Raw genomic sequence first — 27,865 nt, 5'->3', positions numbered from 1 at the left:
CCCCCGCACTCCCCGGCCCCCCCTGCCCCTCCTCAGCCGCGCACCGAGGGGCACCGGCCCCACATCCCCTTCCCGCCCGCCTCTCCCCGCTCCCTCGGCCGGGCGGGAAGGAGGCGGCGAAGACAGCCACCCTCACCAGCGCCTCACCTAGTCCCAGCCTCCGAGGGCCGAGGCGGCTCCTGAGCCGGCGGTGTCCCCCCTGCACCGACCCTCCCGGCGGCAGGGGCGGGAGAGCGAGTTGGGCCCGGGGGAGGCGGTCCGGGCGGGCGGCGGAACCGCCTCATCAGCCGGCGCCTCTCCACATGACGGCGCCATCATGTGAGGGGAGGGCTCGGCCGCGCCGCCGCACAGAAGGGCCGCCGCCTCCTTCCTTCCCCGCTACTGCTCCCTCCACATCTCGCCTCACCTCAGGCGCTGACGGAGCCCAGCACCCTCCTGGCTGGCAGCAGCGGGGAGACCGCCGGGTGAGGAGAGGCGGCGGACGGGGTTGGTCTGCTCCCCGCTCCTTGAAGCGGGGTTGGAGCCGTGAGGGAGAGCGCTAGGGGAGGGAGGCCGGGGCGGCCCGGAGCCCGGCGGTGGTGGGGTAGGGCTGTAACTCGGAGCCCGCTTGAGGGGGTCTGGGGCCCGCCGAAGAGGTTGCTGAGGCGGTAATGGTGTCCGGCGCCTCGCCGGGCGGGAAGGCCGGGCTCCCGGGTCCCGTTTCGGAGCAAGAAGAGGCGCTGTCATCTTCAGTTCGTCTGGGTGGTTCGGAAGGTTGTTGCTGAAAAGTCAACTCCTAACTTCCCGTCCGTGTTTCTGAATGCAAAAGCTTATTTTCAGCAGTGCTGCGCTCCAAATCTTGCAAGAAACACGGCAATAAATGAAACTGACCAGGAAATGCGAGCAGAGCATGGAAATTAACCAGCCCTGCGGCAATACAGAAAGGAACGGAGCTGTATCGTTTCCATTTGCTATAAAAGTTTTCCTTGTTGCTAAAGCCTGTTAGGATCGCTGTGGTTGTATTTTGAAAGTAGATGGCTATTATCAACACATCTTGTACCATTTTTTGCATTCCTTGCTGCCATCTCCTTGCATGGTCTCAACTGCTTCAGTAGTTGTGATGGTTTCCTTACTCAATAGTTCTTTTCAACTTTTCTGGTGCAAAAGGTCCTTGCCTGGTCACACAAGTGACTGAGTCAAACACAGGGTATGTGCTGAAGATTTTTTTTTTTTTTCATTTTACAAAGTTGTGGACAATTTAGATTTCATAAACCGAGAAACTTGAGAGTATGTGTAAAAATACATATAGATTCTATCCAAAATATTAGTACTCTGAATGTGTGTCATTTTGTTTTGGCAGGTTATTAATGGCTCAGCCAGTTTTCTCATCAGACTTTCTTCTTCAAATAACCTAAAGACTAACGGTTGGAACCTGACTGCAGGACTTCTGCTGCTCTGTCACCTCCAGCTCCACAATGGTTGATTTTCTAGCTGAAAACAATCTCTGTGGTCAGGCAATTCTTCGGATTGTCTCCTGTGGAAATGCCATCATTGCAGAACTTCTGAGACTTTCCGAATTTATTCCTGGTGTTTTCAGGCTAAAGGATAAGGCTGATCAACAGAAGTATGGGGACATCATATTTGATTTCAGCTATTTTAAGGTAAATCCTTTTCTTTTATTATTAAACAACTTCTTAAAGCATTGCTGTCGTGCATGAGGATGCTTCACATTATGAAACAGCCATTCTGACTATTGTCAGCATTCTGACTAGCATTCTTCAAAATTGACTATCATGACTTCTTACTTGCTCAGCTTTTACCAAAAATTCACCAAACTGTGATAGCAACTGGGACATGCTTGCACGCTAAAGTTCCACTTCTGGATTGTCTTGTATTCTATATACTTCTGGTCATACTCAGCCTCATCTTACTCATTTCAGTGAGCAGAAACAGCCTGGGGAAGGTTCTGTGCTTAGACCTTATAAGCAGAATATAAGTATAACTGGTACCAGTACTAAGAGTATCAGGGCAAGAAGGGGACAGCAGCTTTTAGTGCATTCAAGAACAGTCCCAGCTATACCTTCCAAAATGTTTGATGAGTCATCTAGCCTGTGAACTTTGATGGATACTGAGAATATAAAACGTGACTATTGTATGCTGGGGGTGTGTAGTGTTATTGTTGTTGTTATTATTACTATTTTCCTGCAGGATCATTAAATTATCCTTTCAGCAGCAGGTTCTGAGCCTGTGCAGTTGGTTGTTTTCCTGTGGAGCAGGACTGCGGGCAGTACGCCCATCTTCCTTTGGTTATCTGTAGCTTATTCTTTGCAGCCATGAAAACTGCTTTCTGCTTTCCTGTTTCACAGTACTGGGATTGTTCATTCACTGGACTTGTCACATGTGCTGAATAAACAAATAGATCAAAGAGTAATATCCATGAAAAGCCCTTATTTCTCTTACAAAATTAAGCTTCTTGCAGTACTTATTTCCCTCTGCCATTTTCCAGCATGATTAGGAAGGAACTACAGAGACTATCTGATCTGACCTTATCTGGATTGTACAATGCAAGAAGTGTTAATAGTAAAGCAAGGGGGGAGGGATTTATTTTTTTTAGTAAAATTTGTAAATTTTAAGCATTAACTATGAGCCTTCGACACCGAAAACCCTGAGCACAAGTTATCTCCCTGATACATTTAGATCTAAGTGCTTGCTGTTTTTAAACAAATTACTTGAAATTTTAAAAGCAGGCAGGTATAATTAGAAATATGGTTATCCTTAAAATTGTAAGATTTTTTGGATGTTAAGGAAGCACAACAGTGCTGCTGCTTTTCAGAGTAATCACCCCAAAAGTCTAGAAAAGACATACTTACAAAGCAGAGGTTAGTGAGTTTACAGATATTTTCATTGTGAATGTCCCATATTCATGATTCTTAGAATTACCTAATGAGAAGAGATTTGAGATTTTGAAAATTCAGGCGGTTTACTTTGGGCATTTGAACTTCACGGGCAGTTTGGTGCTTTTATCCTTTATTTTATGTAGGTATTCTGCACAAAAAGAGAAGCAAAGAGCATTTTTTAAACCACACCAAAAAATAACAGCTGAGTGTTAAGCTTGATATTTTATTTTAAGTTACTTTTATGGAGTTCATGTTGACTAAATCCTTTTAAGACATGATCTCATGCTGTCATAAGTGGTCTGTGGAATGATGTTAACAGTATTTTCAACTGAAAGTTAATATTTTCTACTGAACATTAAGAGTATTTTCATTTAAATTGTGATGGTGAGACCAAATGGTGATTGCAAGAAATGTTGGCAGTGGTAAATGGTTAGAAAAGTTTGTACCATTGCTTTAGGGAATTTAGGCTCTTCATCCCAACCCTTTTTCCCTCAAGATTGTTAATGCCAGTTTCTGGATTAATCTGGGGGACTAGCACTGAGCTAGATCCAGAGTCTGTAAAAAAACCAAGGAAGTATGACACTTTCAAGAAGTTTAAATGTATGAGAAGGTACTAAGCTTCGTGAGGCTTCAATGTTATGATTTCTGTCAGAGAAATTAAACAGATCCAATGTGTAAAGCAAAAAAATCCATCAGGGAGATTGTTAGCACTATAAAATGCACACAGTGACTTCAGATGCACTGGGGCTTTACCCATAAGTGTTAACTATTCTTTTGCATTGGTTACCTGGGATAAACCATATTTAAAACTTTGTAACAAAGTATAAAACGCTTCTTTATGGAATAAATGTTCAGTCATAAAGCAGCTTTGAAAACTACAGATCCTTGTTTTAGTAAGTGATGTTAATTCTGATATTGTGCACACAGTGGTGGTTGTGAGTGTTCTGTGTCCTACTTAAGAGAAGTAAAATAGAAGTCAAATATTGTCTCTAAAATTTAATTTTTTTTCTTAGGGGCCTGAGGCATGTGAAGGCAAACTGGAAGCCAAACCTGAGTTACTGGACTTAGATGAAGAATTTCGTGAAAACAATATTGAAATTTTGACGAGATTTTATCTAGCTTTTCAGAGTGTACATAAATACATTGTAGATTTAAACAGGTATGGTATCTTAAGTACGTGTGAATTCTCCTAAAGTACTGTTTAGTCTTAATAATGAGAAGGTTTTAGCAGTTTTACTAAATTTTGGAGTGCAAGCCTTCTCAGTACTCTCTTCTCAGGCTGTTATCCATCCAAAAGAAGATTAAGAGGATGTTAACTGTAAATTACAAAGTATCCTGCAGTGTCTTTCATATACACCATCAGGATATGGAGGAGGCTTTTGCCAATTGGTTGGCTCTGGCCAGGAGTTCCAGCCTCTCGTTTCATAGTAGAGAATCTCTTCTGTGTCTGAAAGACTCTGTCCTGCTTGTACTAGGGAAATGTTCTGATGTGTCTGTTGACTTTCAGAGAAAATTGACCAGTTGAGTTCTGAGGATGTATGATTTGAGAGCAATGACCAACTCTTTGTTATGATTCCTAGATATTTAGATGACCTCAATGAAGGAATTTACATTCAGCAAACATTAGAAACGGTCCTCCTTAATGAAGATGGAAAACAGCTTCTGGTAAGTATTGAACAGTTCTGCAATAGTACAAAATGAACCAATGAATTTAGTGCCAAACTAGACAATAGATTTAAATTTACTGAATGCATGGAAATGCTACGAGTCACTTTTAGGAGATCAAAGACCAAAAACGTATAGCCTGCTGTTTTTCATATTGTATTGACTATGTAGTTGACATTGGGTTAGTTTGCCAGTACGTCTTTGTTTGTTACTACAAAATAGTATTTATGTGATTTCTTCCCTTCATTCTTCCTTTTTCTGAACAGTGTGAAGCGCTCTATTTATATGGAGTCATGCTACTGGTCATTGACCAGAAGATTGAAGGAGAAGTCAGAGAAAGAATGTTGGTTTCCTACTACAGATACAGGTAATGTGTATTGTTTTACAGAAGCGCTCAAGACTGAGAGGATGTAACATGCAGTATGTTCAGGTTATTAAATTAAGATAAATCAGCAACTTTTTGACTGTCTGACTATAGGGATAGACTCTGATAATTCTGCAGGGCTCTCTGCATGTTAACAGAACTCTTTGCATTAGCTGATTTTCCAGGTCTAACTGCAAAACTGAAGTGACAGATTTTTCGTGCTGTCACAATAGAAATTTGAAGTCCACTGACAAATAAACTTCAGCTAAAGCTTTAGTGTTGCATCAGCTATGAAAATATCACAGGTTCCCAAAGATTCGAGCATATCTTAATGAAAAGTAGTTACTTTTCAGTAGTTACAGTCGTGCTTGCTTAGTCCAATCAATAATGAATTTCCAGGGTAGGTTTACAGGTTTGTTATATGACAGGATTTCAAAGGGCATCAATGCAAATCCTTTAAAACATATAAAAAATGAGTTATCCTGTTTCTGTGCTTCTTTGACTATGTTTATGCTTCTTAGTATATAATGAGATAGGATTCCTTAACTCCAAAATGTAGAAGTGGATCAGCAAGAGCAATTCAGAAATAGGGAGGAAAAAAAGAAAAAAGAAAAAAAACACAAAAAAACCCCACAGCCTGTAACAAAACTCCTCTGAATGTAAAGGTATATGTTCCTTAATAAAGTTAATTTTTCTGTTTGTGCTTTATGTGCTTATCTGGGATTCCAGTATAGACATTTGTCAGTGTCCTCCTATAGTATAATGTAAGATTATCTTCATGGATTAAACAACCAAAAATCTCCCTGACCTTTGTGTCTGATCATTTTCTTGGAGGAAAGGCGTGATTACAAGGGGAGGAGGGGAGGAAATAGTTAGGTCACACAGCTCAATTTTTGTTCCTTTCTTTTGTAAAACAGTGCAGCCCGATCCTCTGCTGATTCCAATTTAGATGATATCTGTAAATTGCTTCGGAGCACTGGATACTCAAGCCAACCTGGAGCTAAAAGACCTCCAAACTACCCCGAGAGTTACTTCAGCAGGGTACCCATAAGTGACACATTCATTAGCATGGTTATTGGCCGCTTACGGTCAGATGACATTTATAACCAGGTAAGTTACAGTGAGATGAAAAAGGGATCTAAAACTGAATATAAAATGGTGTCCTAGATCAGTTACTCAACCATGAAACCCAGAAAAAAATCAATCACAGGACCATGGAGGTTTGTAAGGGCCTCTTGAGATGACCTAGTCTTAAGCAGAGTCATTGGACTGTGTCCAGTTGGGTTTTGAGGTCCAGAGGTGTGGGCTGCAGAACCTCTGTGGGCAACCTGCTCCAGTGTTTTGCCAACCTTGCAGTAAAAAAAAACCTGTTTTTTTTAATGTCTTTAAATCATAAATGATTGTTCATTCTTAATAATTCTGATTCCTTCAGAGATTCCCATTCTTTCAGTTATTTCAGAAATTTATCATCCTTTAGCAGACAATGCATTTAAAAAAGGACACTAATATCACAATTCTTAACTATGACAATTGTATTAATAAAGGAAAAGAATGAAAATTGAAGCCAAGTATGAGTAATGGCTACTATACAGTCTCCTCTAATATGATTCCTTTGAGAGATCTGTAACAAAGCATTTGCTTTTGAGCAGACTTCCATCTTTAGAAGGGACAGGCGATCTTATTTCTGTAATTACTGGCCCACTTTTAGTGAATCCTGGATAATGGAAATAGTTTATAGAAGTCAGAAAACCAGCATTTGAAGATTAATGAATTATTTTAAGACATAAAGTTTTAAATCTTTAGGCAGGAGCAATAATTTAAAAGCAGAGATATTACAGAAAACACTTTCAAATTATGGACAGACATAATAACCTTCAAGGGAAAAGAATGCCTTTCCAGCTGTGCAGTGTCCTAGAAACAGACAAAAGGTAACTTAGTGAGCTGTGAAGAGTGCCCATTTTATGACATAATCTTTGTCTCTGATAGGAGACCATGAAGTGTTTGTGAGACTCTGATCTTGTACTTAATGTAGAAATTTTACTTAAATCAGCTGATACTTTGTATCAAGATTATTTATCCTCCTTTTTTTTTTATATATAATAATGTTGGTTTATTGCCTTTGTGTTAAAATAATTCTACAGTTTTTCATTTCTGTTTTGTAGAACTTAGAGTTGATAATGAAAGGCATAATGTTTCTGTACAAAGCATGAGTATAACCAATGTACTTTTCCCAAAAGTAGTACAAAAAGTAGGGTAGAAATCTTCAGTTCAACCCAAACGGGATGCAGCTTGTTTTACTAAATTGTGTTATGTCTGAGGTGTTATCTCCTTTGATACTTGCAGTGTATACTTGATGGCAATGGGCAGAAGTCTCCTGGTTTTTCTTGCTAATCTGAACACTTAACCTAATAAAATAACCAAACAAAATTGAAGAAAAATAGGATGTTACTAAATAAAAGCAGAGAATTGTTTTCCTTTGAATATGCCGAATGTGATTTTGATGCCAACTTTCTTGTTAGTATGGAGGTCTTTTAATATGGAGGTCTTTTAATATATTATCCTATGGATTTTTTAAATGAAAATTCAGTTGTGATAATTTTTTCTGGTATATGGAATTGGTGAATAATTAAACTGTCTGCATCCTAATTGCCTCTTACTCTGATTAAACTAATCCTTGTTTCTATCTGAGACTAACTAAACGTACCTAGTCCTTATAAAATACTTATTTCTAGCTCTTTTCCTTTCAACTCATTTTAAGGTCTTTGGTTCATCCCTGCTTTGACTCATTTACAGCATTGTAAAATCTTACTGAAGCCTGTTAAAGTTAGCAAACCTCTACACAGTCAGCTTTTATATTCCAGAAAATATATCTGGTAAATACGCTGCATGTGTAAGCACGTGCAGCTTTCCTAAATATCCTCCTCGCCTCCTAGGATCTGTTTACTGTACTCTTTAATGTGCCCCATAATATTTTCAGGTGGTTGATGTTGCGTTATGTTATGTTCAGCTTTGTTTTGTTCCCTTTTCCTAGGTTTCGGCGTACCCGTTACCGGAACACCGCAGCACTGCCCTGGCTACTCAGGCTGCGATGCTCTATGTGATACTGTATTTCGACCCTTCTATTCTTCACACTCAACAAGCAAAAATGAGAGAGATAGTGGATAAGTACTTTCCAGATAATTGGGTAAAAATTAATTCTGTTTTAAAACTGTTCCCTGGATTTAATGTTATAGGAACAATTTAGCTTATTTTTACAGTATGCATTACGGAAAATAATAATGTCGTGAAGCTAGAATAGATTATTCTCTGTGGAAATTTTACTTTGTTCAGAGAGAAACAGACTGAGTCAAACCTTCTGGATAAGCATGGAAGGCTATCCTTTGAAAGTATCGATTATCTTAAATTAACTACACTCTATTATCATAATGATAAAGTTTATCATAGAAAAATGTGGCCTGGAAGGTATTATAGGTCTCTTCTAGTCCCGTCTTCCCCTCAAACCAGGGCTAACTTTGAGGTTAGATCAGGCTGCTCAGGCTTGTCCAGGTAGTTTTGCAAATATCTAAAATGAAGAACCTACAGCCTTTGTGGGCACCTGTGGCTGTGCTTCATCACTGTCATGGTGAAGAATTTCTTCCTTCTGTACAACTGGAATTTCCCTTGTTGTAGCTTGTGACTGTTGCCTCTTGTGTTTTCACTGTGCACCTCTGAGCTGGTGGCTCTGTCTTACTCATAGCTTCCCTTTAGGCAGTGGCAGGTGGCAGTCAGGTGCATTCCTTGTCCTTCTTCCAGCTTAAGCAAACCCAGCTCCCGTAGCCTCTGCTAACACAGTGGGTCCCCTTAAGTGTCTTAGTGGTTTTCCATTTGATTCATTCTGGTTTGTCCATGTCTGTCTCATACTGAGGAGCCCAAATCTGGACACATTACTCCAAATGGGACCTCATGAGGGCTGATAAGATGGAAATAATCATTTCCCTCAATCTGCTGGCTACAGTCTGTCTGACCTAGCCCAGTGCATGATTACTCTTTGTTGTCATAGGGCTGCATGTCTGATTCACATCCATTTTGTCCACCAGGTCCTTTTCTGCAGAACTGTCACATAGGCAGGCAGTTCCCAGATTGTGCTGTTGCAAGGATTTGGTTTGGTTCCAAGTACAGGACTTTGTATTTATCATTATTGAACTTCACGTGGTCTCTGCTGGTGAATTCTTCCAGCTTGTCAAGGCTGCTCTGGATTACAGATTGCTCTCCAACAATTTCCCCCCCACTGATGTTATTTGAAAACTTGTTTAAGGATTTATTCCATGCTATTGTCCAAATAACTTGGAAGCAAAACCGGTCACTCTGTGCAATTCTATAGACCTTTTCAGATCCAGTGATCAAAATGGAATTACTACATGTTCAGCACTGAGATTTAGGATTTCTGTCCAGAAGATTTATGATTTCCAGTCTGCAAAAAATGCTACTGAAATAGGCTGGCATGGAACAATAGAGTCCCCAGGTAGTCTATATCAAAGGGTATCAGACTAAACAAAGAAACTGTAGATTAATTTGTGTATCTCTATTGTTTTCAAATTGTATTCTGCTGTACCCTAAGTGGAACAGTGAAGAAAGGAAGGAAGAAACTGTAATAGCTGGCTACTTTAATAAACTTCAGAACCCATCAGAACCCACGGGAAGCTAATTTTAGAAATGAGAACTTGACATTGTGAATTTTTGATTATGCCAACATTTTTATTCATTTGACTTTGTAGTACAAACTGTTATTTTAAGACAACACCTATCCTCTTGTGATCAGGTATGGATGAGTTAGCTGCATCGTACAGAACACTTGACTCTTGGGCTGGTTTCAATGAGTGTTAGCAGTTGAAGTGTAGCCTTTTCAGGAACTGTCACCCACAGGAAATAACGAGTTTCAGTTCAGCAACATGAGCAGGATCCTCATATCAGCAGACCAGTGTCCCATTTGCCTTTACTGGCTGCCTTTTTGTCACTGTCAGAATTGCTCAAAGGCTGACAGTGTCCCCCTAGATGTGATCACTCCTGGATGGAGGAGTATTGGAGCAATGGTGTGGTAAAGCTCATAACGCCACAGCTCTCTGTATCCCTCATCTGTCAGTAAACCAAAGCTTCCATTTTTAATCAAGTGTCCTACAAACACTTTTAAGTCAAACACACTTAATCACACTTAAACTTGGGCTAGGGGCCTGAAGTCTGTTCCTCCTTGCTCCTTAAAAACCACAGCATGGAATCGTAATTTCATTCTGTTTGTGTTCACCACAGAGGATGCTTTACATTTCGGTTTGGTCCTTTGGGCATTCTCAGAGTAGGATTCATTCAGATCATTTTACACCCCTATAATACTCGTTTCCCCAGTTGCTTTCATCAGTCTTCTGCATAGCATCATGGAAATAAAAAAGAAGTTGTAAGTTCATGGGGAAAAAATAGAGGCCAAGGTTCATGCATGGTGAGTGAAAGAACTGTCAGGTTGTTTTCGGAACTCTAATTAACTGTACCTCTAATTAGCCATGTGCCTTTTATTTCAAAGTCTTCTTACTCCTTAATTTCCAAAGGTGGTGGAGCAAGAAGTGCTTCTACCAAAAAAGTTTAGTTCTCATATTTATACCCACAGCGTATCACTTTCTACTCTTATCGCTAGATAAAAATTATGTCTTTTCCTTGATAAAAATATAAATTCAACTTCTTGTTTTCTGCTTCCAATCTTAGGTTATCAGCATTTACATGGGAATCACTGTAAATCTAGCAGAAGCATGGGAACCCTACAAAGCTGCTAAAACTGCCCTCAACTACACGCTGGATCTTTCAAATGTCAAAGAGCAGGTACATAAGCCAGAGTTCAATATTTATAGCATGATTCAAGCGGCGTGGGCATCTCAAGTGTATTATTTGACATCAATAACGTGTGGGTCTTTTATTCTTGCATACAATTATTGTGTTACTTTCAAGTACAATACTTTGAGTACATAACTTTGAGTTAAAGGTACTTCAAAATTTCAAAATCTGGCCTTCACAGCGCTGCTTGTTTCACTTTCTTGCGGTGTTTGTTTCCCCTAAAAGTTTCAGAGTTGTGACTTGACTTAATAGCTGGTAGCACTCATCGCCATGTTGTTCAGTATTGGGATGTCTTAAGGTGACCATAGCTTTTGGTCTTCCATAGATAACAGTTTTAGAAGTTACACGTTTATGCTGACAGAGGGGGGCACTCAGTCAGTTGTAAATAGGGTCTCCCAAATTAAATAAACAGTAATCTGGAAAAAGCATCTATTTAAAAGAATGATACTGGAATGTTGTATGGGGCAATGCAGTTAGTTCTTTTAACATTAAATCCTATTTTCCATGCCTAAAAAGCAGTGAGTAATACTGGGTTGGGTGATTGTTTGCCCAATCAACAAGTCAGTTGAGTGATGACAGCTAAATGCCTCCTTAGAATGTGACCCCGGTGCTCAGGAAAGAACAGACAGAAGTGTCTAATTAGGAGATGTGCTATATATTGCCTGGTAAACTTAGGAAATGTGAACAGAAACTTTTCCTTAGTCTTTAGGGAAAAAAGTTCATGAAGTAGAACTGACATTTCATTCATAATATGTATTTCCATTCTGGAATGTATTTCTGTTGTTGTTCTTTCCCATTAGGCAATAAACTATTAGTATGATTTTTTAGGAATAATTTCTAGAGAGTAAATACATGAACATAGGAAGTTTACAAGTCTGCATGTTTGAAATGTGCTTCCTGCATAGGCTCTTCGCTTTAAAATTTAGCTTCCATCCTTTGTCATGCAGTTGTAATGTATGATATTGCCTGCTAGTAACGATAATAACTTTTATAGCACGCTTTTGATCTGTGTGCCCTTTAAATTCTTGGGAAGCCCCAGTCACATCATACACGATGTGAGACAAGGATTGAACTGACGGGAGCTTTGTGTGTTCCCAGGCGAGCAGATACGCGGCCGTCACGGAGCGAGTGCACGCTCAGGTGCAGCAGTTCCTCAAGGAGGGCTGTCTCAGGGAGGAGCTGGTGCTCGACAACATTCCCAAGCTGCTCAACTGCCTGCGGGACTGCAACGTCGCGATCCGCTGGCTGATGCTCCACACGGCAGACACGGGTGAGGCCTCACACTGCACTCCTCTTACAGAGCTGGCAGCCCTGCCACGCTGCTGCTTCACGTTTTCTGCCTTGTCAAATAAAGTATCATTCTGAAAGTTTTGCCTAGCACCAAAAGGAAAGCAGTAGCCAACTTCATCATGTATTAGTAATTGATGATGTAATTGATCTCTGGGTTTCTCACTCAGGTGCACTAAACTCGCATTTAGTTTGCAGAAGCCCACAGAAGACTTTTAAGAAGGCTGAAGCACCACAGAAACCTTAATAATTTCCTATTCTAAGGAAGGGTGCAAATGGAAAACAAATAGGAACTTTTATATCAGAACAAAATGTTTTTGCTTCCAAGCTATTAAAAAAGAAAGAGTCTATTTACAAAGATTGAAAAGCTCGGCCAAATTCTGTAACAGTGGAGAAATGTCTTTCTGTTTTCAGCTTGTGATCCAAATAACAAACGTCTCCGCCAGATAAAGGATCAAATTCTAACAGACTCCAGGTACAATCCCAGGATCCTTTTCCAGCTGCTTCTGGATACAGCTCAATTTGAATTCATTTTGAAAGAGGTAATATGCTGCTTCCCTTCTTCAGTGTTTCCCCCGAATGGCAGAACAGAACTGACATCTTGAATAGTAGTAATACATTTACCAGACACTCCAATTACATAAAGAATGATTATTTTGTTTTGTTAATTGTGAGTTTTTTATAGAAAATTATAAACTAGTATTGCTTGAAAGTGACTTTTGCAGTCATCTCAATAATTGGCTGGTTTCGTTCTTACCCAACATGTTTATATTTACTGAGAATTTTGTATGAACATCCAGATAAAATCTTCATCCTGCCATACTTCTCTTTTTCAGGCTTTCTCTTTAACAGAGATTAAAGCCTATGTTTGTTGAAGATAAGCTGCTAAGAAAACACTTACAACTATATTTGAAGTTCTGTCATTTCTAAAAGATTCCCCATTAATGCTCTGGTACTAACCTGGTAGAATATTTAAGAGGATGCTTAACTTCACCTACATGCTTTTTTGACTTGGATTTCTCTGTATAGGCTCTGGTGTCTGTGAAGTGTAACTAAACATTAGACCGGAGTCTTCTAGAATCTCTAAGCTAAAAAATTTACTGGATATTTTTATAAGTGACTAAAAATCAACAATACCTGCATCATACTGTTTTTTAAAATACAGTTAATTTCCATCACTGTATGTCTACCACACTGGCTGCATTTCTTAATATTTTGGCAAGACCTTGAAGTTCTGTAGTAGTCACTGTAAGTCAGTTCCATCTGTTTTTAGTATTTTATTTGATCTATTGTAGTGTGCCTTCTTGTCAGTTTTGTAAACCAAATGCTTCATTTTTCAATAGATGTTCAAGCATATGCTGTCAGAAAAACAAACAAAATGGGAGAACTATAAAAAAGAGGGATCTGAAAGGATGACTGAACTTGCCGATGTCTTCTCAGGAGTTAAACCTCTTACTAGAGTGGAGAAAAATGGTAATCATTAAGAACTAAACAGCAAGGAAAAATAATTCTGTTTTTTGTTTCTAAGCTGGTACCAAAAGGAAATATGAGACTAATATTGATAATAAGAAAAATGTTCATGTCCTTCAGCTGCCACAGAGGTCTCTTACATGCAGTCTTATTTAGATTTTCTGCATCTAATCATTCTGTACCTAATAATTAGATGGCCCTATTTATAAAATTATTTTTATCACTTTATTTAGATATGCCAGGTAAGACTATGAAACAGTTCGCTTTTCTATGTATAATGGAGTTCACATTACTGTGTTCCATGTGCAAAAGAGGGTGAATATCATGCCCATTAAATATGGGGATGGTTTAACCTCTCTTCTTGTTCTTTCCCTCGTTGTAACCTGGATTTCTGTTGTATCAGCATTTTTTTTCAAAGATTCTTTTACTTCTTGCCTGCACAAGTGGTGTTCTCCAAGGACTTAAAAGGGTTGAATCTGTATTTCTTTCCAGATTTCTTTCTCTGTTTTTGAAACCTCTTTTTTTTGTTGAAGTGGTGCAAGAATAAGAATTGTAAGTCACTCTCTCGTTTCATTCGGAACACTGCATAAAGTGTCAGTGTAAGGGCAGTGTTTGTGATCAATACAAACCCATCCAACTTAAAATACAGGCAATTTTCTCACTTGCTTCCGCTTAAAAGTAATAACCTTACTGAAGTATTTGTCTTTTTGATGTCAGCGAACTTGTAGCTAAAACATAGAAATTGAAAATGCCAAGGCAATTAACAATGTAAAAAAATTAATAAAACAAAAATTTATTATTTTAGGGCTTTATTATCCATGTATAGATTTTATAATGCCTATTTGTTTTGGTAGTTGTTTTTTTATTGTCGTATGTGAAACTTACCGCAGCATTTGCCACTTTACAAGTCTACATGTTGAAAAGACTAGAAATGGAAGTAAGATAATTTTTTTAAAAATAATCTCCTACAGGTATAGCTTGCTTGTTTGTTAGTTTTGACTAGCGAGTTCCTTGTGTCTTTGTTGCTTGTCATATGTGCAAAGATTTGAATAATTGTTTTTCTGTTCCTAAATAGAAAATCTTCAGGCTTGGTTCAGAGAAATCTCCAAGCAAATAATGTCTCTAAACTATGATGACTCCACTGCAGCAGGCAGAAAAACTGTGCAGCTAATACAGGCGCTGGAGGAGGTATGGCAAAGAAATGTTGAGATAAATGACCTCATCTTTTTGAAAGACAGCATTTGATACACGTGCACTGACTTCCAATAGATGAGTTATAAAAGAGATCTGCTTTTTAACAATGGTTTAAGCCTTTAGATTTTTGCAGTTTTATACATGCAGTCAGAAGGACTTGCTTATAGACCTTACAATTGTAAAATAAGGGATCATGAAAAATCATGCCACCTGTAGCTGAAGGTTAGTAGAGTTTTTTTAAAAAATTGTGTTAAACATTTGACAACACGACTTGTTTTAATAGAAATTAAAAATATAAATTAATTTGAAGCTAGAGAGGGTAATTTGAAAGGCAAAATAATATTATCCATATTTGTTTTGTGTACATTTCTTCTACTGGCAGGGTATAAAAGAATACTCTGTACAGTGTTTCACAGTACACCTCCTCGAGTAAGTTTGTGAAATTTCACAGAATCACAGAATTGTAGTGGTTGGAAGGGACCTCAGAGATCATCGAGTCCAACCACCAAAAAACAAAAAAAACAAACAAACAAAAAAAAACCACCAGCTCCCACCACCTAAACACACAACAACAACCTCCAAACCAAAAAACCATCACCCACCCACACAGCACCCCACCACAAACCAGTAATCTTGGGCACTAGAGCATGCCCTGAAGAACCATGTCTACACGTTTCTTAAATACCTCCAGGGATGGTGACTCCACCATCTCCCTGGGCAGCTCATTCCAATGCCTGATAACCCTTTCAGTAAAGAAATGTTTCCTAATATCCAACCTGAACTTCCCCTGGCGCAACTTGAAGCCGTTACCCCTTGTCCTGACATCTGTAACTTGGGAGAAGAGACCGACCCCCGTCTCTCTACAGCCTCCTTTCAGGTACTTGTACAGAGCGATAAGGTCTCCCCTCAGTCTCCTCTTCCCCAGGCTGAACAACCCCAGTTCCCTCAGCCTCTCCTCGTAAGACTTGTGCTCCAGACCCCTCACCAGCTTCGTTGCCCTTCTCTGGACCCGTTACTGTTTAACACACTCTAAAGTAGGCCAGGATTTATTACTGATTATATTTGTATTAAAAAAAAAAAAAAAAAGAGTTGTTTTATGGGGTTGGTTTGTTTGTTTGTTTTTTAAAATGTAGGTCCAAGAGTTTCACCAGCTGGAATCTAACCTGCAAGTTTGCCAGTTTCTGGCTGACACCCGCAAATTTCTCCATCAGATGATCCGAACCATCAACATTAAAGAAGAGGTCTTGATCACCATGCAGATCGTTGGTGATCTTTCTTACGCTTGGCAGTTAATTGACAGGTATTTTAGCAGGAGCTTTTTCTTCCAAGTCAGCCATAATTTGTGAAATTTGTGGGAAATAAGATGCAGAAGTATTATTAATACTATAAACTTACCAATTTGAAAACAGTCTTGTATCCTTGTTCTGTGAGTTGTTGGGAATGTTTAACTCTCATCAACTTGAATAAGAATTAGCAGCCATCCTTGTCATGTTGTTACCTGCAGGTTAAGTGATAGTGTAACTTCTTACTGTCTATCTGTCTATCCTGTTCTAACTAAAATCATTCCCTTAAGCTTCTGTCTCCAGCCTTTAGTTAAGTGTTATCCAAAATACTGAAGATCCTATTTCAACCAAAAATAAATAAAGGCAAATGTTGGAGAACTCCTTTTCCATGGTGTGATTTTGCTGAGCTGCTACTTCATTGTCTTGGCTCCCTGATGCCCTCTTCTTTTGCCCCATCCACTCCTTTATCATGTGGGGTTTTTTCTAACCAATTTATCTTCAGACCAAGATCCTCCTGTAGTGAAGTTCTTTACTAATCTCCTGTGCCATTTCTAGATTACACTGGTGCTGGTGACATAAGACTTAACAGTTGAAAAGTTTCAGAGGAAGAAGCTGATTTCTTTTGTTTGTTTCCTACTCCAGCTTTACATCTATTATGCAGGAAAGCATCAGAGTCAGCCCATCCATGGTAACTAAACTCAGAGCCACTTTCCTAAAGGTAAGTGTGAACAGCAGTGAATGTACTTGAACCTGCAGGTCAACCAAGGCATTTATTAAATGAGCCTGAAGGCTGTGAAGTCACAAAAGAGTCAAAACTTCCTTTTTCTATATCCAGATTTTTTAGACTCTATTAAATTAACTCCATGTTAGTTTTAAAGAAAATAAAACCAAGTTATGCATGTGGGTTATATGCAACCACCTATATTGCTGCTGTTGGGCAAATGAGTCTCATCATCCAGCCCATACTCATAGTTATTTGCCGGAGTCATTGGTGCATAAACGGGATCCTCTGCGTATGTGTCAGAGGAGGCTGAAGGAATTACAAAAGTTATGGTGGCTGTGCCCTTTGTCTGTCATGATGAAGATCTGGCATCAGATGAAAATGTTTTCTGTAAAAATAAGACTGGGAAATAGCATGGGGGTGGGAGGGTAGTGTAAAATGACAATGAAAAAAAAATCTCACAAAACTGGTAAGATTTAAAAAAATAATAAGGGAAATGTAGCCTTATAGACTGTTAGACTTTTTTGACTTTCAACATTCGGGTTTTTTTTCTGTTGGTAAACCTGATGTTGTAACTGCTCTTTAGGAAGAACCTAGTGCTTTGAGTTGTAGTTTAAGAGCTTGAGCAAGAGAGATCAAGCATGTAATTTATATTAGAAAAACAGACGTGTGAAGTTAAAGTGGTGTTGACTTTATTTCTAGCTTGCTTCTGCTCTTGACTTGCCGCTTCTCCGCATCAATCAAGCAAACAGTCCTGATCTTCTCAGTGTATCGCAGTATTATTCTGGCGAGTTGGTTTCCTATGTAAGAAAGGTAAGCATTTGAAGAAGAACAGTTGTCTCGTTCTCTAATTACTTTTTCTTAATTTAATATATAATTTTTTTAATGAGAATATACTGATTGTGTTTGTTTCTTCTCTCATTTACAAAGGTTCTACAGATAATTCCAGAAAGCATGTTTACATCTCTTCTCAAAATTATAAAGCTTCAGACTCACGATATTATTGAAGTGCCTACTCGCCTTGATAAGGACAAGCTACGGGATTATGCTCAGCTTGGACCGCGATACGAGGTGCAGTTGAAATAGGGAATTCTGAAAAAGCATACTTTATAGGTGGCCAACTTCCACCTAAGTTTAAATAGGTACAGCTCTATAGAGTTCTGCTTTAACAGGGAAGTTGGATTTGTTGTCTGAGTAAGAATTAATTGACTAGTGTTATCGAGACTATACCTTAGGCTTCCTGAGGATAGATGAGTAACTTTTGCTCTTCTATTTGTAAAAGTTTAAGCTTCTGATCTTGTAGAAAAGGGGAGGAAAACTAAATATATTTATAAATGAAGTTAAAGGCTTTTGGATTTATTTGAGGACAGGGAGCAGGGAAACTGGAAAAACCCAAATCTGAAATGAAGCCCTCCATATCTGGAATGCTTCCTCCAGGAGGAGGAGGAGGTTGAAGACTGAATAAGGCAGCAGAGTTAAGCTTCTTGCTGCTCTAAAATGTGAAGATGGAGGCATGTGGATTTGATCAGATAAAGCTGCTGCTCATCAACTTTTTGTCTGTGGCTTTTTTCCTGCACTTTTATCAGTCTGGAAGAGTGAGCAAATATTAAAATTACTTGGGTTTATTTTTATCAGAGAAAGAGAAGGAGCAACAACCTCAGTAGACCAGTAAGTCTTTCCCTCAAAGGAAGTATCTCCTCTTATCAGTTAAGATGCCAGCTTTTTGCAGCAGTCTTTGCCAAAGTGCTCACTTGTTAGGTGTTTTATAGAAACAAGCTGGCTCTCTCTGATTAAGCTGATGTTCAGACCTGAACACTAGGTTTAGACACCCCCGTTAATCTTTGTAAAGTCAGTTTATTTTGGGGGGATGCAGGGATGGAGGAGGAGGCAGCAGTATTCAGTAATATTTCTTTTATTTTGAGGAGGTAGAGGGGAAACAACTTACACAGAAACTCTTCACTTTTGATTGCTGTGGAATTTTAAGTCTGAACTGTGTTGTCTCTATTCTATGTTGTAAATGTCCTAAAGGCATTTAGACTGGCTTGTCTAAACTCTGCTCAACTAATAATTTAAAACTTAAGTGAATGTGCTCCTGTATTATATCAGTGGAAATATTAAGGTGGACTCATTGCTGGCCACAGATTTATTATGGAATAACCTCTTCAATCTATGCCCCTCTCCTGCTCAAAGAGACCAACTCATAGTTTTGTCCATCATGTTTCATACACACATGATGTAGCTGGCTGGGTCCTTCCTCCCATAAACTCTGTAAAGCCTCTGAGAGGTACCTGTCCTTTCCTGCTGGTAACACACCAATATTGATCTAATTAGAAGAAAGATTATTATTGTACTATAAGTCTAGAACAAGATGTAAAATTGAAAGTGTGTAAGTGCAAATTAATCTAAAATAGGAAGTTAGCACTGGTGAAGGTGTATATCTTTTTAGAGTAATTATTTGAATTTATTGAATTGTTTGAACAAGTCATATTTTTTCTTTCTGTTAAAGGTTGCCAAGCTAACCCACGCGATTTCAATCTTCACTGAAGGCATCCTCATGATGAAAACTACTTTAGTTGGTATTATCAAGGTAACATTACATAATTCCAGTAGGAAAAAGTCATTTGGTGGCAATTAGCACTTTAGCACAGATATTTCAGCACATGGAGAAGGACTTTGAGGAAAGGTAAAAATACAAGAAAAAAATAAGTTAGTGTACAAATTTTCAAACGGTGGTGCCTAATTGGCCTCCAGCTAAGAATGTATTATTTAAGGTTGTTAAGGACACAGTTTTCCTTGTACATAGATTCATCAACCTTAATTGACACTCTTTAAAAATTTTTACTGGAAAAATGACTGGAAGCTTTTCTAAAGAGCTGTTTCTTCCATTGGCAAAGACTGCTCTTCCTACATTAAGATACCTCTTTCAGGACTTCAGGAGCAAACATTCTTAAAGAAATATATACTTCTTAATGCATTCTGGCTTTTTGTTGAGAACAAGTTCTCAAGAGATCATTAACAGATGTTGAATATGGGATCTACAGGCCTTTGCCATTCAACTTAAAGGAATTGTTTATATTAGGTGGAAGTAATAAATATTTATTCTTTGGACAGGCACTGGTGGGAAAGTGCATCTGTTAGCCCTGCTTTCCTATTACATCATTAGTACTTAATGTCTTTTTTGGTACAAATGAAATCCATTATATTTTTTTAATACCTTTCTGACTTTAAGAACAAAATGTTTCTTTTGCTTAGGTGGACCCAAAACAGTTACTAGAAGATGGAATAAGGAAGGAGCTGGTAAAACGGGTAGCTCTAGCTCTTCACAGGGGACTCATCTTCAATCCTAGAGCCAAGGTGTGTAACAGCTTGATTTGATTTGACTTTTTTTATATATCTTGGTATTGTTGGGACTTCTTTTATTATATGACCTTTTAGAAAATAATTTGTACTTTTCTGTAAAGATTTCCTTTTTGTAAAAAAGTACACTTTCTGAACTTCCTAAAGGTTATTTGGAATGTCTTATTTGATGTTAAAGTGAGTTTATAAACTGCTAGGAGTACATAGAATCAAAAAAATTGTTACTTTGTTGCCAAGCATCCCATCAGTTCTGAGTTCACAATTCTGTGTTTGTGTGTGACAAGTGGTGATAACACATGATAGGTTCTTTGTTTACACATAGAGCATACCAAACACAGAAAGGTAATGACAGAATAAGGACTGTGACTCCTTGCTTTGATCCTGTCCAGATTCTGGAATCGGTCTCCCAGGTCAATCAATAGTACTACTGAAGCCTAAAATTAGCGTTAAAAGCAGGAAGGAAAAATATTTAGTAAGAAGAATTACTTCAGATATCAAATTACCTTTGATACATTTGAAATTTCTCAGTGCTTTTCATTTTTGGCTGGAACATAGTGAAATCCTCTGGAGGTTGTTGTGTAAAGGCATTTTTACATATACATATACATATACATATACATAAAGAAGCTTTTTACATTTTCTTTATATACAATGTGTTCACAGTTTTGTTTTTATCTTTTTTCCCCTCATCCTTAGCCAAGTGAGCTGATGCCCAAACTGAAAGAAATGGCGGCTACAATGGATGGGTTCCATCGATCGTTTGAATATATCCAGGATTACGTCAACATATATGGGTTAAAGATTTGGCAAGAGGAAGTGTCTCGTATTATTAACTACAATGTGGAACAGGAGTGCAATAACTTCTTAAGAACAAAGGTGCTTCTCAAAAACAAGTAGAAAGTTGATAAATGTCTTTATATTTGGATGTTAAGGCTTGTGACTGGAGGAGTGTACATACCCCATTGTGCACAGTCCCTGCTGTGTAAAACATCTGCCCCCAGCTTTTTCTGAGTGATTTCGGCATCCCCCCTGCATCCCCCCCTTCCACAATTACTTTCTGCTTGCTCTTTCTGATAAGACTCATTGTTTTCTTTATGTTGTTCTGCTTTTATAGTGTTCCGCTTGGTGCAATTTCCAATATTGTTTTGCAGTGTACTAATTTTAAATGAAACAAAAGGCATAAAATTTCTAAGTGAATTAAAAACATGCAGTGGTAAACCCTGAAAATAACTCTCAAACTTATTTTTCAGATTCAAGACTGGCAAAGCATATACCAGTCTAGTCATATTCCGATACCCAAATTCACACCTGTGGATGAATCGGTGACGTTTATCGGTCGGCTTTGTAGGGAAATCCTGAGGATCACGGACCCAAAGTAAGTCCTGTGTGTTACAAGCTTGTGTTATGGCACCGGGCAGTGGGTTGCTCCAGTTCCACCATGTACAAACAAAATACACAACAGATAGTTTTCCCTTAGCTGTCACATCACCATCTTTATCTAAAACCCAATTTACCCAGTCCGTCCTGTACATTTTAAATATTAGTCTAGAAAAGTTGTGATTTTAGTCTAAGAAGGAGAACAGTGGGTTACACAAATGGAAGAGAGAGAGAAACCAGGGAAGGGTGAGAAAACCATTGTGGAGAGAGGAGCAACTAAACATCACCTGAGATACTCACAGAGTCTTTATAAAATCTCTGCCTGAATAAGAGAACTCGTTACTGAGATTATCACAGGACCTATCTGCAGCTTATTCTGAAATATTTATTTAAATTTTTCCTCAGAATCACGTGTTACATTGACCAGATGAACACCTGGTACGATATCAAAACTCACCAGGAGGTGACCAACAGCCGCCTCTTCTCAGAGATCCAGGACACTTTAGGCACATTTGGTCTCAACGGTCTGGACCGGCTGCTCTGCTTCATGATCGTAAAGGAGCTGCAGGTAGTTTTTGAACTTTGGTTTCTTGAGGTCACGATGCTTCTATTGTTTAATAACTAGTGAAATAAAAAATCAGTTAAAATTTTAAACGGTAAATTAAAATGAAGAGAATTAGAAAAATGTATGCTCAAACTCAAAGGTACGAGTTTTGGTTACGGATACAATTATGAAAGTTGTTACTTTTGAATAAATGATGCTGTGTAACACAATGTCCTGCATAACATTAAATGGTCATTTGCACAGAACGCCTTTTGAAGGAGTACACTGTATATACCCAAAAGTTGAGCTCAGGTCAACTTCTATTTTTCTGTCCAGATACCAACAAAGAATTAGATGGTTTGGGTCTGCAACAGTATAAATAAGGTGTGAGTTCTGTGAAATTACTTTCCCTGGTACCTCCTTGTTTTCTGAGAAGAATCCAATTCTAGCCTGGTTAAAGATTTTAAGGAAGATAAATGATGATGAAGACAGTTGTCTACTGTGGTTATTATATGTTGATGAAGAGGATCTGCTAATTTTCCTAACGCTGATTAGCCTAACTCAGAGAAATGCAAAGCCTAACTACAGAATTCCTCGACTCTTCATCTGTGGAAATGGTCTTTCCCTGCTGTTAAAAATGTGGCTCTTGTACCACCAAGATTAAGCACGGGGTATGTGTGTAAGGACTTTACTTACTTATTTCTTTCTTTTATTTAGAATTTCCTCAGCATGTTTCAGAAAAATATATTGCGTGACAGGACAGTACAGGATACCTTAAAAGCACTTATGAATGCTGTCAGCCCTCTCAAAGGAATTATAGGTAAGTGCTTGCTGGTTAAGATGGAAGAAAGCCATTGTCTCTGTACACTTGCATTTACTTCTCTTTGTACTTATTCTTTTTTTCTTTAATACCTCACCCTTTCTCTTTCCTCAGCGAATTCAAACAAGGTTTATTCTGCAGCAATTGCAAAAACTCAGAAGATCTGGACAGCGTATTTAGACTCCATAATGAAGGTTGGTTTACGTGACTTAGTGATATGTAGAATTCACTCTGGACTCTTTGCTTACGTACTTTACCTGCTTATTTTACCATGCTTATTATGTTGACCTGGAATTCTGTAACATGGCAAGTGAAGCAGGCCTGGGTTTGCAAGAGCTTCTGAGCTCCGTTTGCACGGACAGCTCACACTCCACAAAGTGCTCAGCACTGAGATTCATGTGCAATGAAAAGGAATCTGGCACTAGAGACTGCAGGAGGACTGAGTTAGTGCTCAGCATCAGCAGCTCTGATGTACATAATGTACTTAAGGCTAAAGTTTGGAGCAGTTTAATTTCATTCAGCGTTTTCTGAGCTTGCTTTGTTCCCGCAGAAGGCAGCCTGCTGTGCCCGAGGTGTAAACAGGCCGTCCCCTTGGCATGGCTTGGGAATGATGTTTTGCAACCAACATTTTCCAGAGGGATGTGTGTGTTTGTTTGTGTTACTGAAGGGAAGAGGAAGGGCCGGGGAGGGGAAGGCTGACAGCAGCAATCCTCACTGGTTATCCCATTGCTGGCCCTAAGGTCTAGGGAGAGGTGGAGACAAGAGTACAAGTGTTAGCACTGACCATTGAAAAACAAGCAAGTAACTGGGCTTTGCCTTTTTCATGCCCTTTTCGCACTGCCTGTGTTTGCTGCCATGAGCTGTGTGTAAATCTCGAGTGCTGGGACTCCTCCTTCCCTGGGGCTGAAGTACTGCCCTGTTACCAAAATGAAGAGGTAGCTCCAGCCACTGCGTGTGTCCCTGCTCTGGGCAGCCCTACAAAGGCCATTAGGTGTAATGAAGACTTTGTGTCTTCTATTTAACTCTAAATCGTTACTCATTAAGTTTTTCCTTAGTTTGACTTTGCTCTTCCCTCACTGCATTCAGTATAAACACCTCACCCTCTCTCTCTTTGTTTGGACAGGTTGGTCAGATGCAGATTTTAAGACGACAGATTACCAATGAGTTAAACTATTCCTGCAGGTTTGACTCCAAGCATTTGGCTGCTGCTTTGGAAAATCTCAATAAGTAAGAAGCAAAATGTGCTGAGGAGCTGCTTGTGTCACTGTGATGTAGTTGTTACCAGTTCGACAACCCTTAAAATCTAAATTACAGCAAAACGTGGAGTCTAATTGTATTCAGGTTTTTGTTGATGACTATTTGAATTTCAACCCCCAAAAAACCATTAAAAATAAATAACTTGGCAAGTAATTTGTATTGAACATGCAAGTGGACAGTGCAGCTTCTAATTGTGTTTGGTTGTACCTGGATTTGAGGTCATATTTGGATAAGAAGTAAGAACACTGAAAATGTGTGGTGCAGATTTTGAAAGAAATATGATGTTTTAAAAAGATACTCCAAAGACGGTGGTTTACTCTGCCTTGTAATCATTTGCAGGGTTTGTGTCTATGAAGATTTTAAATTAATATGACATATGGCATATTAATATGACACTTGGGGATAGTTTAAATAAGTAATATAGTTTAAAATAGTTTAAATAAGTAATATAATGAATTTCTTTTCCTTTTAGAGCAATACTGGCTGACATTGAAGCACATTATCAGAACCCATCACTACCTTATCCTAAAGAAGACAACACTCTTTTATATGAAATCACAGCTTATCTGGAAGCAGCTGGCATTCACAACCCATTGAATAAGGTCAGGTTTACATTCCAGGGCTTGGTACAGTTTGCTTTTTCTATTTTGTTGATTGTTAACTGAGAAAAAATTAACACGTGGAAGAACTGTGTTCCTCTTTTCTTTTTTCCCCTCAGATCTACATCACTACAAAACGGCTGCCGTATTTTCCCACTGTCAACTTCCTATTTCTCATTTCCCAGTTTCCGAAACTTCAGTACAACAGAAATTTAGGTATTGTATGAGTTATTGTTTGTCTAAATCTAATGAAAATCTATGAGAAATTATCTGTAGAGAAGAAGGGCAGCGGAGCTGGTGAGGGGTCTGGAGAATAAGTCTTATGAGGAGAGGCTGAGGGAGCTGGGGTTGTTCAGCCTGGAGAAGAGGAGGCTGAGGGGAGACCTTATTGCTCTCTACAACTACCTGAAAAGAGGGTGTAGAGACGTGGGGGTCGGTCTCCCAAGTCACAGGTGATGGGACAAGAGGAAATGGCCTCAGGTTGCACCAGGGGAGGTTCAGGTTGGATATTAGGAAAAAATTCTTCACTGAAAAGGCTATAAGGCATTGGAATCGGCTGCCCAAGGAATGGCTTGAGGCACCATCCCTGGAGATATTCAAAAGATGAATTGACATGGTGCTCGGGGATAAGGCTTAGTCTTGGTGTGTGTGTTTTGTTTGGGTTTTGCTGTGGGGATTTTTGTTGTTGGGGGTTTTTTTTTTTTTGTTTGGGGGTTTTTTGGGGTTTTTTTTTTTTTGTTTGGGGGTTTTTTGGGGTTTGTTTTTTTTTAATGGTTGGACTAGATGATCTTAAAGGGCCCTTCCAACCTGGACAATTCTGTGATAGAAAATACTTGGTTTCCGAGTTTATTCCATCCTGTCTGGGCAGGTTTATTATCATATTGAGGCCAAATAACAACGGAGTAGGAATCAGAATCCAAACTCCTGACCTTCTCATTCTGACCCATGCCTTAGTTAATATCAATCCGTTTCCTATGGAAGAAAGGCAGTTGTCACATTGGTTTTTAACTTTCATGTGTGGGGAAGCAGAAGGGGAGGCACAGCAAAAAACCTCAGGAGCGTATTGATATGTTTGTCTCTGCTGTAACAAATATGTTCTGGTTTCTAAATGCGATGTTTTGGGGTGTGTTTTCTGCGCAGGAGTGGTGTGCAAACGGCCAGCTGATCAAATTGACTGGCTTCCTCTGGTTCTGGGCCTCCTCACCCTCCTGAAACAGTTCCACTCGAGATACACAGAGCAGTTTCTGGCTCTGGTCGGGCAGTTTATCCGTTCAACCATGGAGCAGTGCACAAGGTACCTGGCTCTTGCTTTTTCCCTGAGTCTCACCTCTGTGAAGAGACTTCAGTAGTGTTATTGCTGCTTTTTCAATATGTATTTCTAGCAGACTATATTTGATAAAATAATAACAACATATCTGACTAAATATCAGATGAAAATACTGTTTATTTTTGTAATGGAATGACGTGGTACCTGGTGGAAATGGTGTTATTTGAAGGCTGGCGTTTTCGTGTAATGTCACCCAAATAACTGGTCGGCTGGAACGAGTATGATCTTCCTGGTGGTTTAATTTTAGCCAGAAGATACCAGAAATGCCTGCGGATGTGGTGGGTGCCCTCATGTTCCTGGAAGATTACATTCGCTACACGAAGTTACCGAGAAAGGTAAGAAGGAATCCCCTTCTCCTGAGCGTGTCGCTGGGCAGGAGAACTGCTCACATGAGCTGGTGCCCTGATTACGTACCAGCACTTGATCCCACCTCTCTACTCTGCAACGTGGCATCATCTGTAAACAAATACCCAAAATAACAGACTTTTTAACGCTGTCCGAAAAGCAGTATTGACCCTTTTCAGATGTTCTGGAAAGGATTGCCAAAAGGAAATAGAGATGAAGAATCAGTGCTGTGCCCTGTATGAACTACAAATTGTGTTACTTCCATACTTTGTGTAACTTCCTCTACTAGTCATAGTTTCCTTCCAGGAAAAAAAAATAACCTAGAAAATACAAAAGGGATACAAAATACAGAAAGGATTTCAGTTTTGTGCGGATTTAAAAAGAGTCTGTTCCATGTTCTTTTCTGAGAATCGTGTACAATTGCTGGGGGGCTTTTGAGAGGGAAGAAATAAAAAAGAAGTTCTGAGATGTTGCAGAATTAAGTAATAACTTATTAGCTTTTTGCCCTGCATTTAGAATACTTAGGAAGTCTAAATTTTGGTGAAAAACCATAGAATCATAGAATCGTTTAGATTAGAAGGGACCTTAAAGGTCATCTACTTTCCAACCATCTCCAGTTCTGAAGTTCTGAGTCTGTTCTGAGTCTCTGAAGAGGGAGTTCTGAATGTCTGGGCTTGTAGGGTTTATTTTAGGATCTGTTTACTTGTTTATTTTAGGGTTAAATGCAACTTAATTGCATTTGAAGATGATATATTATTTATACACAGTATTAAAAATAAGTCATAATCCCATTTGCTGTAGGCTGTACCTCGGTGATTCTTGAATAAGCCATTTCCCAGTCAATACTCAGAGCTAAAAGAGAGGGATTCTTCAGTTTCTCTCTTCTTCCCAGCCCACGCTGCAACGTAGCAGAAAGTGCCCATGTCAGTCTTGCAGCTTATCTGTCTGCTGCCTTCTCCCCTTTTCCCCCTCCCTCCTCCTCCAAGCAAGGACACATCCAGGAGCACATCCCAAAGCCGGGGTGGTTCAGGTCAATAGTGTTGTGTGCTTAGTTCCTAATTAGAAATGCTCATTAATGGCTGAATAGAGCATCGGACTGAATAATGACTGTGCTTCCTGTTCACTTCAGGTGGTCGAAGCCCATGTGCCAAGCTTCATTTTTGATGAGTTCAGAACTGTTCTATGAGCCTGGAGAAGGACCAGGTCTTTCCCCCGAAACGGGGACCCGGGGACTGCGGATGAGAGAGGTACCTTTCTGTGCTTTGAGGCAGCACCTGTGGCTGTCTCTATAACCAGCAGCACTAGTCCATATAATTAATGCTTGTTTAAATCTCGGCATGAATATGCAATTTGTATCTCATCCCAACAGTGTACATTTTGTACTGTGCATTATAAATGCTGTATGTAATTGTTTATGTATAAATCATTTAGTTTTTTGTTCTGAAGAACTATTTGTGCAAGGTTGACTTTTCTATCACAGATGAACGATGAAATTGGAAATAAAGGCGTTGGATAGTTTGCCAGGA

At 39.2% G+C, this 27,865-nt stretch overlaps 2 protein-coding genes across 4 annotated transcripts in view; one reads left to right on the top strand and one right to left on the bottom strand.

Moving 5' to 3' along the window:
* NSMCE2 (NSE2/MMS21 homolog, SMC5-SMC6 complex SUMO ligase) overlaps positions 1-317 on the bottom strand; it is a 127,636-nt gene extending 127,319 nt beyond the window's left edge. For both annotated transcript variants that reach the window (XM_014965483.1, XM_014965484.1), the window contains exon 1: positions 148-317. The gene's annotated coding sequence lies outside the window, so the exon portion shown is untranslated. The remainder of the gene's footprint in view (positions 1-147) is intronic.
* Positions 318-321: 4 nt separating this feature from the next.
* KIAA0196 (KIAA0196 ortholog) lies at positions 322-27,865 on the top strand. 2 transcript variants are annotated; one of them, XM_014965481.1, is made up of 29 exons: positions 322-464; positions 1,340-1,640; positions 3,890-4,035; positions 4,457-4,541; positions 4,808-4,908; positions 5,823-6,015; positions 7,937-8,089; positions 10,633-10,746; positions 11,857-12,028; positions 12,460-12,587; positions 13,389-13,518; positions 14,591-14,703; positions 15,843-16,009; positions 16,635-16,710; positions 17,416-17,526; positions 17,644-17,784; positions 19,220-19,300; positions 19,966-20,067; positions 20,767-20,946; positions 21,321-21,445; positions 21,853-22,015; positions 22,709-22,811; positions 22,926-23,005; positions 23,935-24,038; positions 24,541-24,670; positions 24,787-24,883; positions 25,808-25,961; positions 26,242-26,329; positions 27,469-27,865. In XM_014965481.1, the coding sequence occupies exons 2-29, from the start codon at positions 1,455-1,457 to the stop codon at positions 27,523-27,525; spliced, it is 3,480 nt and encodes a 1,159-aa protein (XP_014820967.1). In that variant the 5' UTR covers positions 322-464; positions 1,340-1,454; the 3' UTR covers positions 27,526-27,865. The 2 variants fall into 2 exon arrangements, with proteins under 2 accessions (XP_014820967.1, XP_014820968.1); XM_014965482.1 differs by lacking the exon at positions 322-464 and adding an exon at positions 1,077-1,186.

This window comes from Calidris pugnax, unplaced genomic scaffold (assembly GCF_001431845.1).
Source record: "Calidris pugnax isolate Ruff unplaced genomic scaffold, ASM143184v1 scaffold41, whole genome shotgun sequence".
Classification (NCBI taxonomy): domain Eukaryota; kingdom Metazoa; phylum Chordata; class Aves; order Charadriiformes; family Scolopacidae; genus Calidris; species Calidris pugnax.
This window is presented reverse-complemented; position numbering and strand designations above follow the sequence as displayed.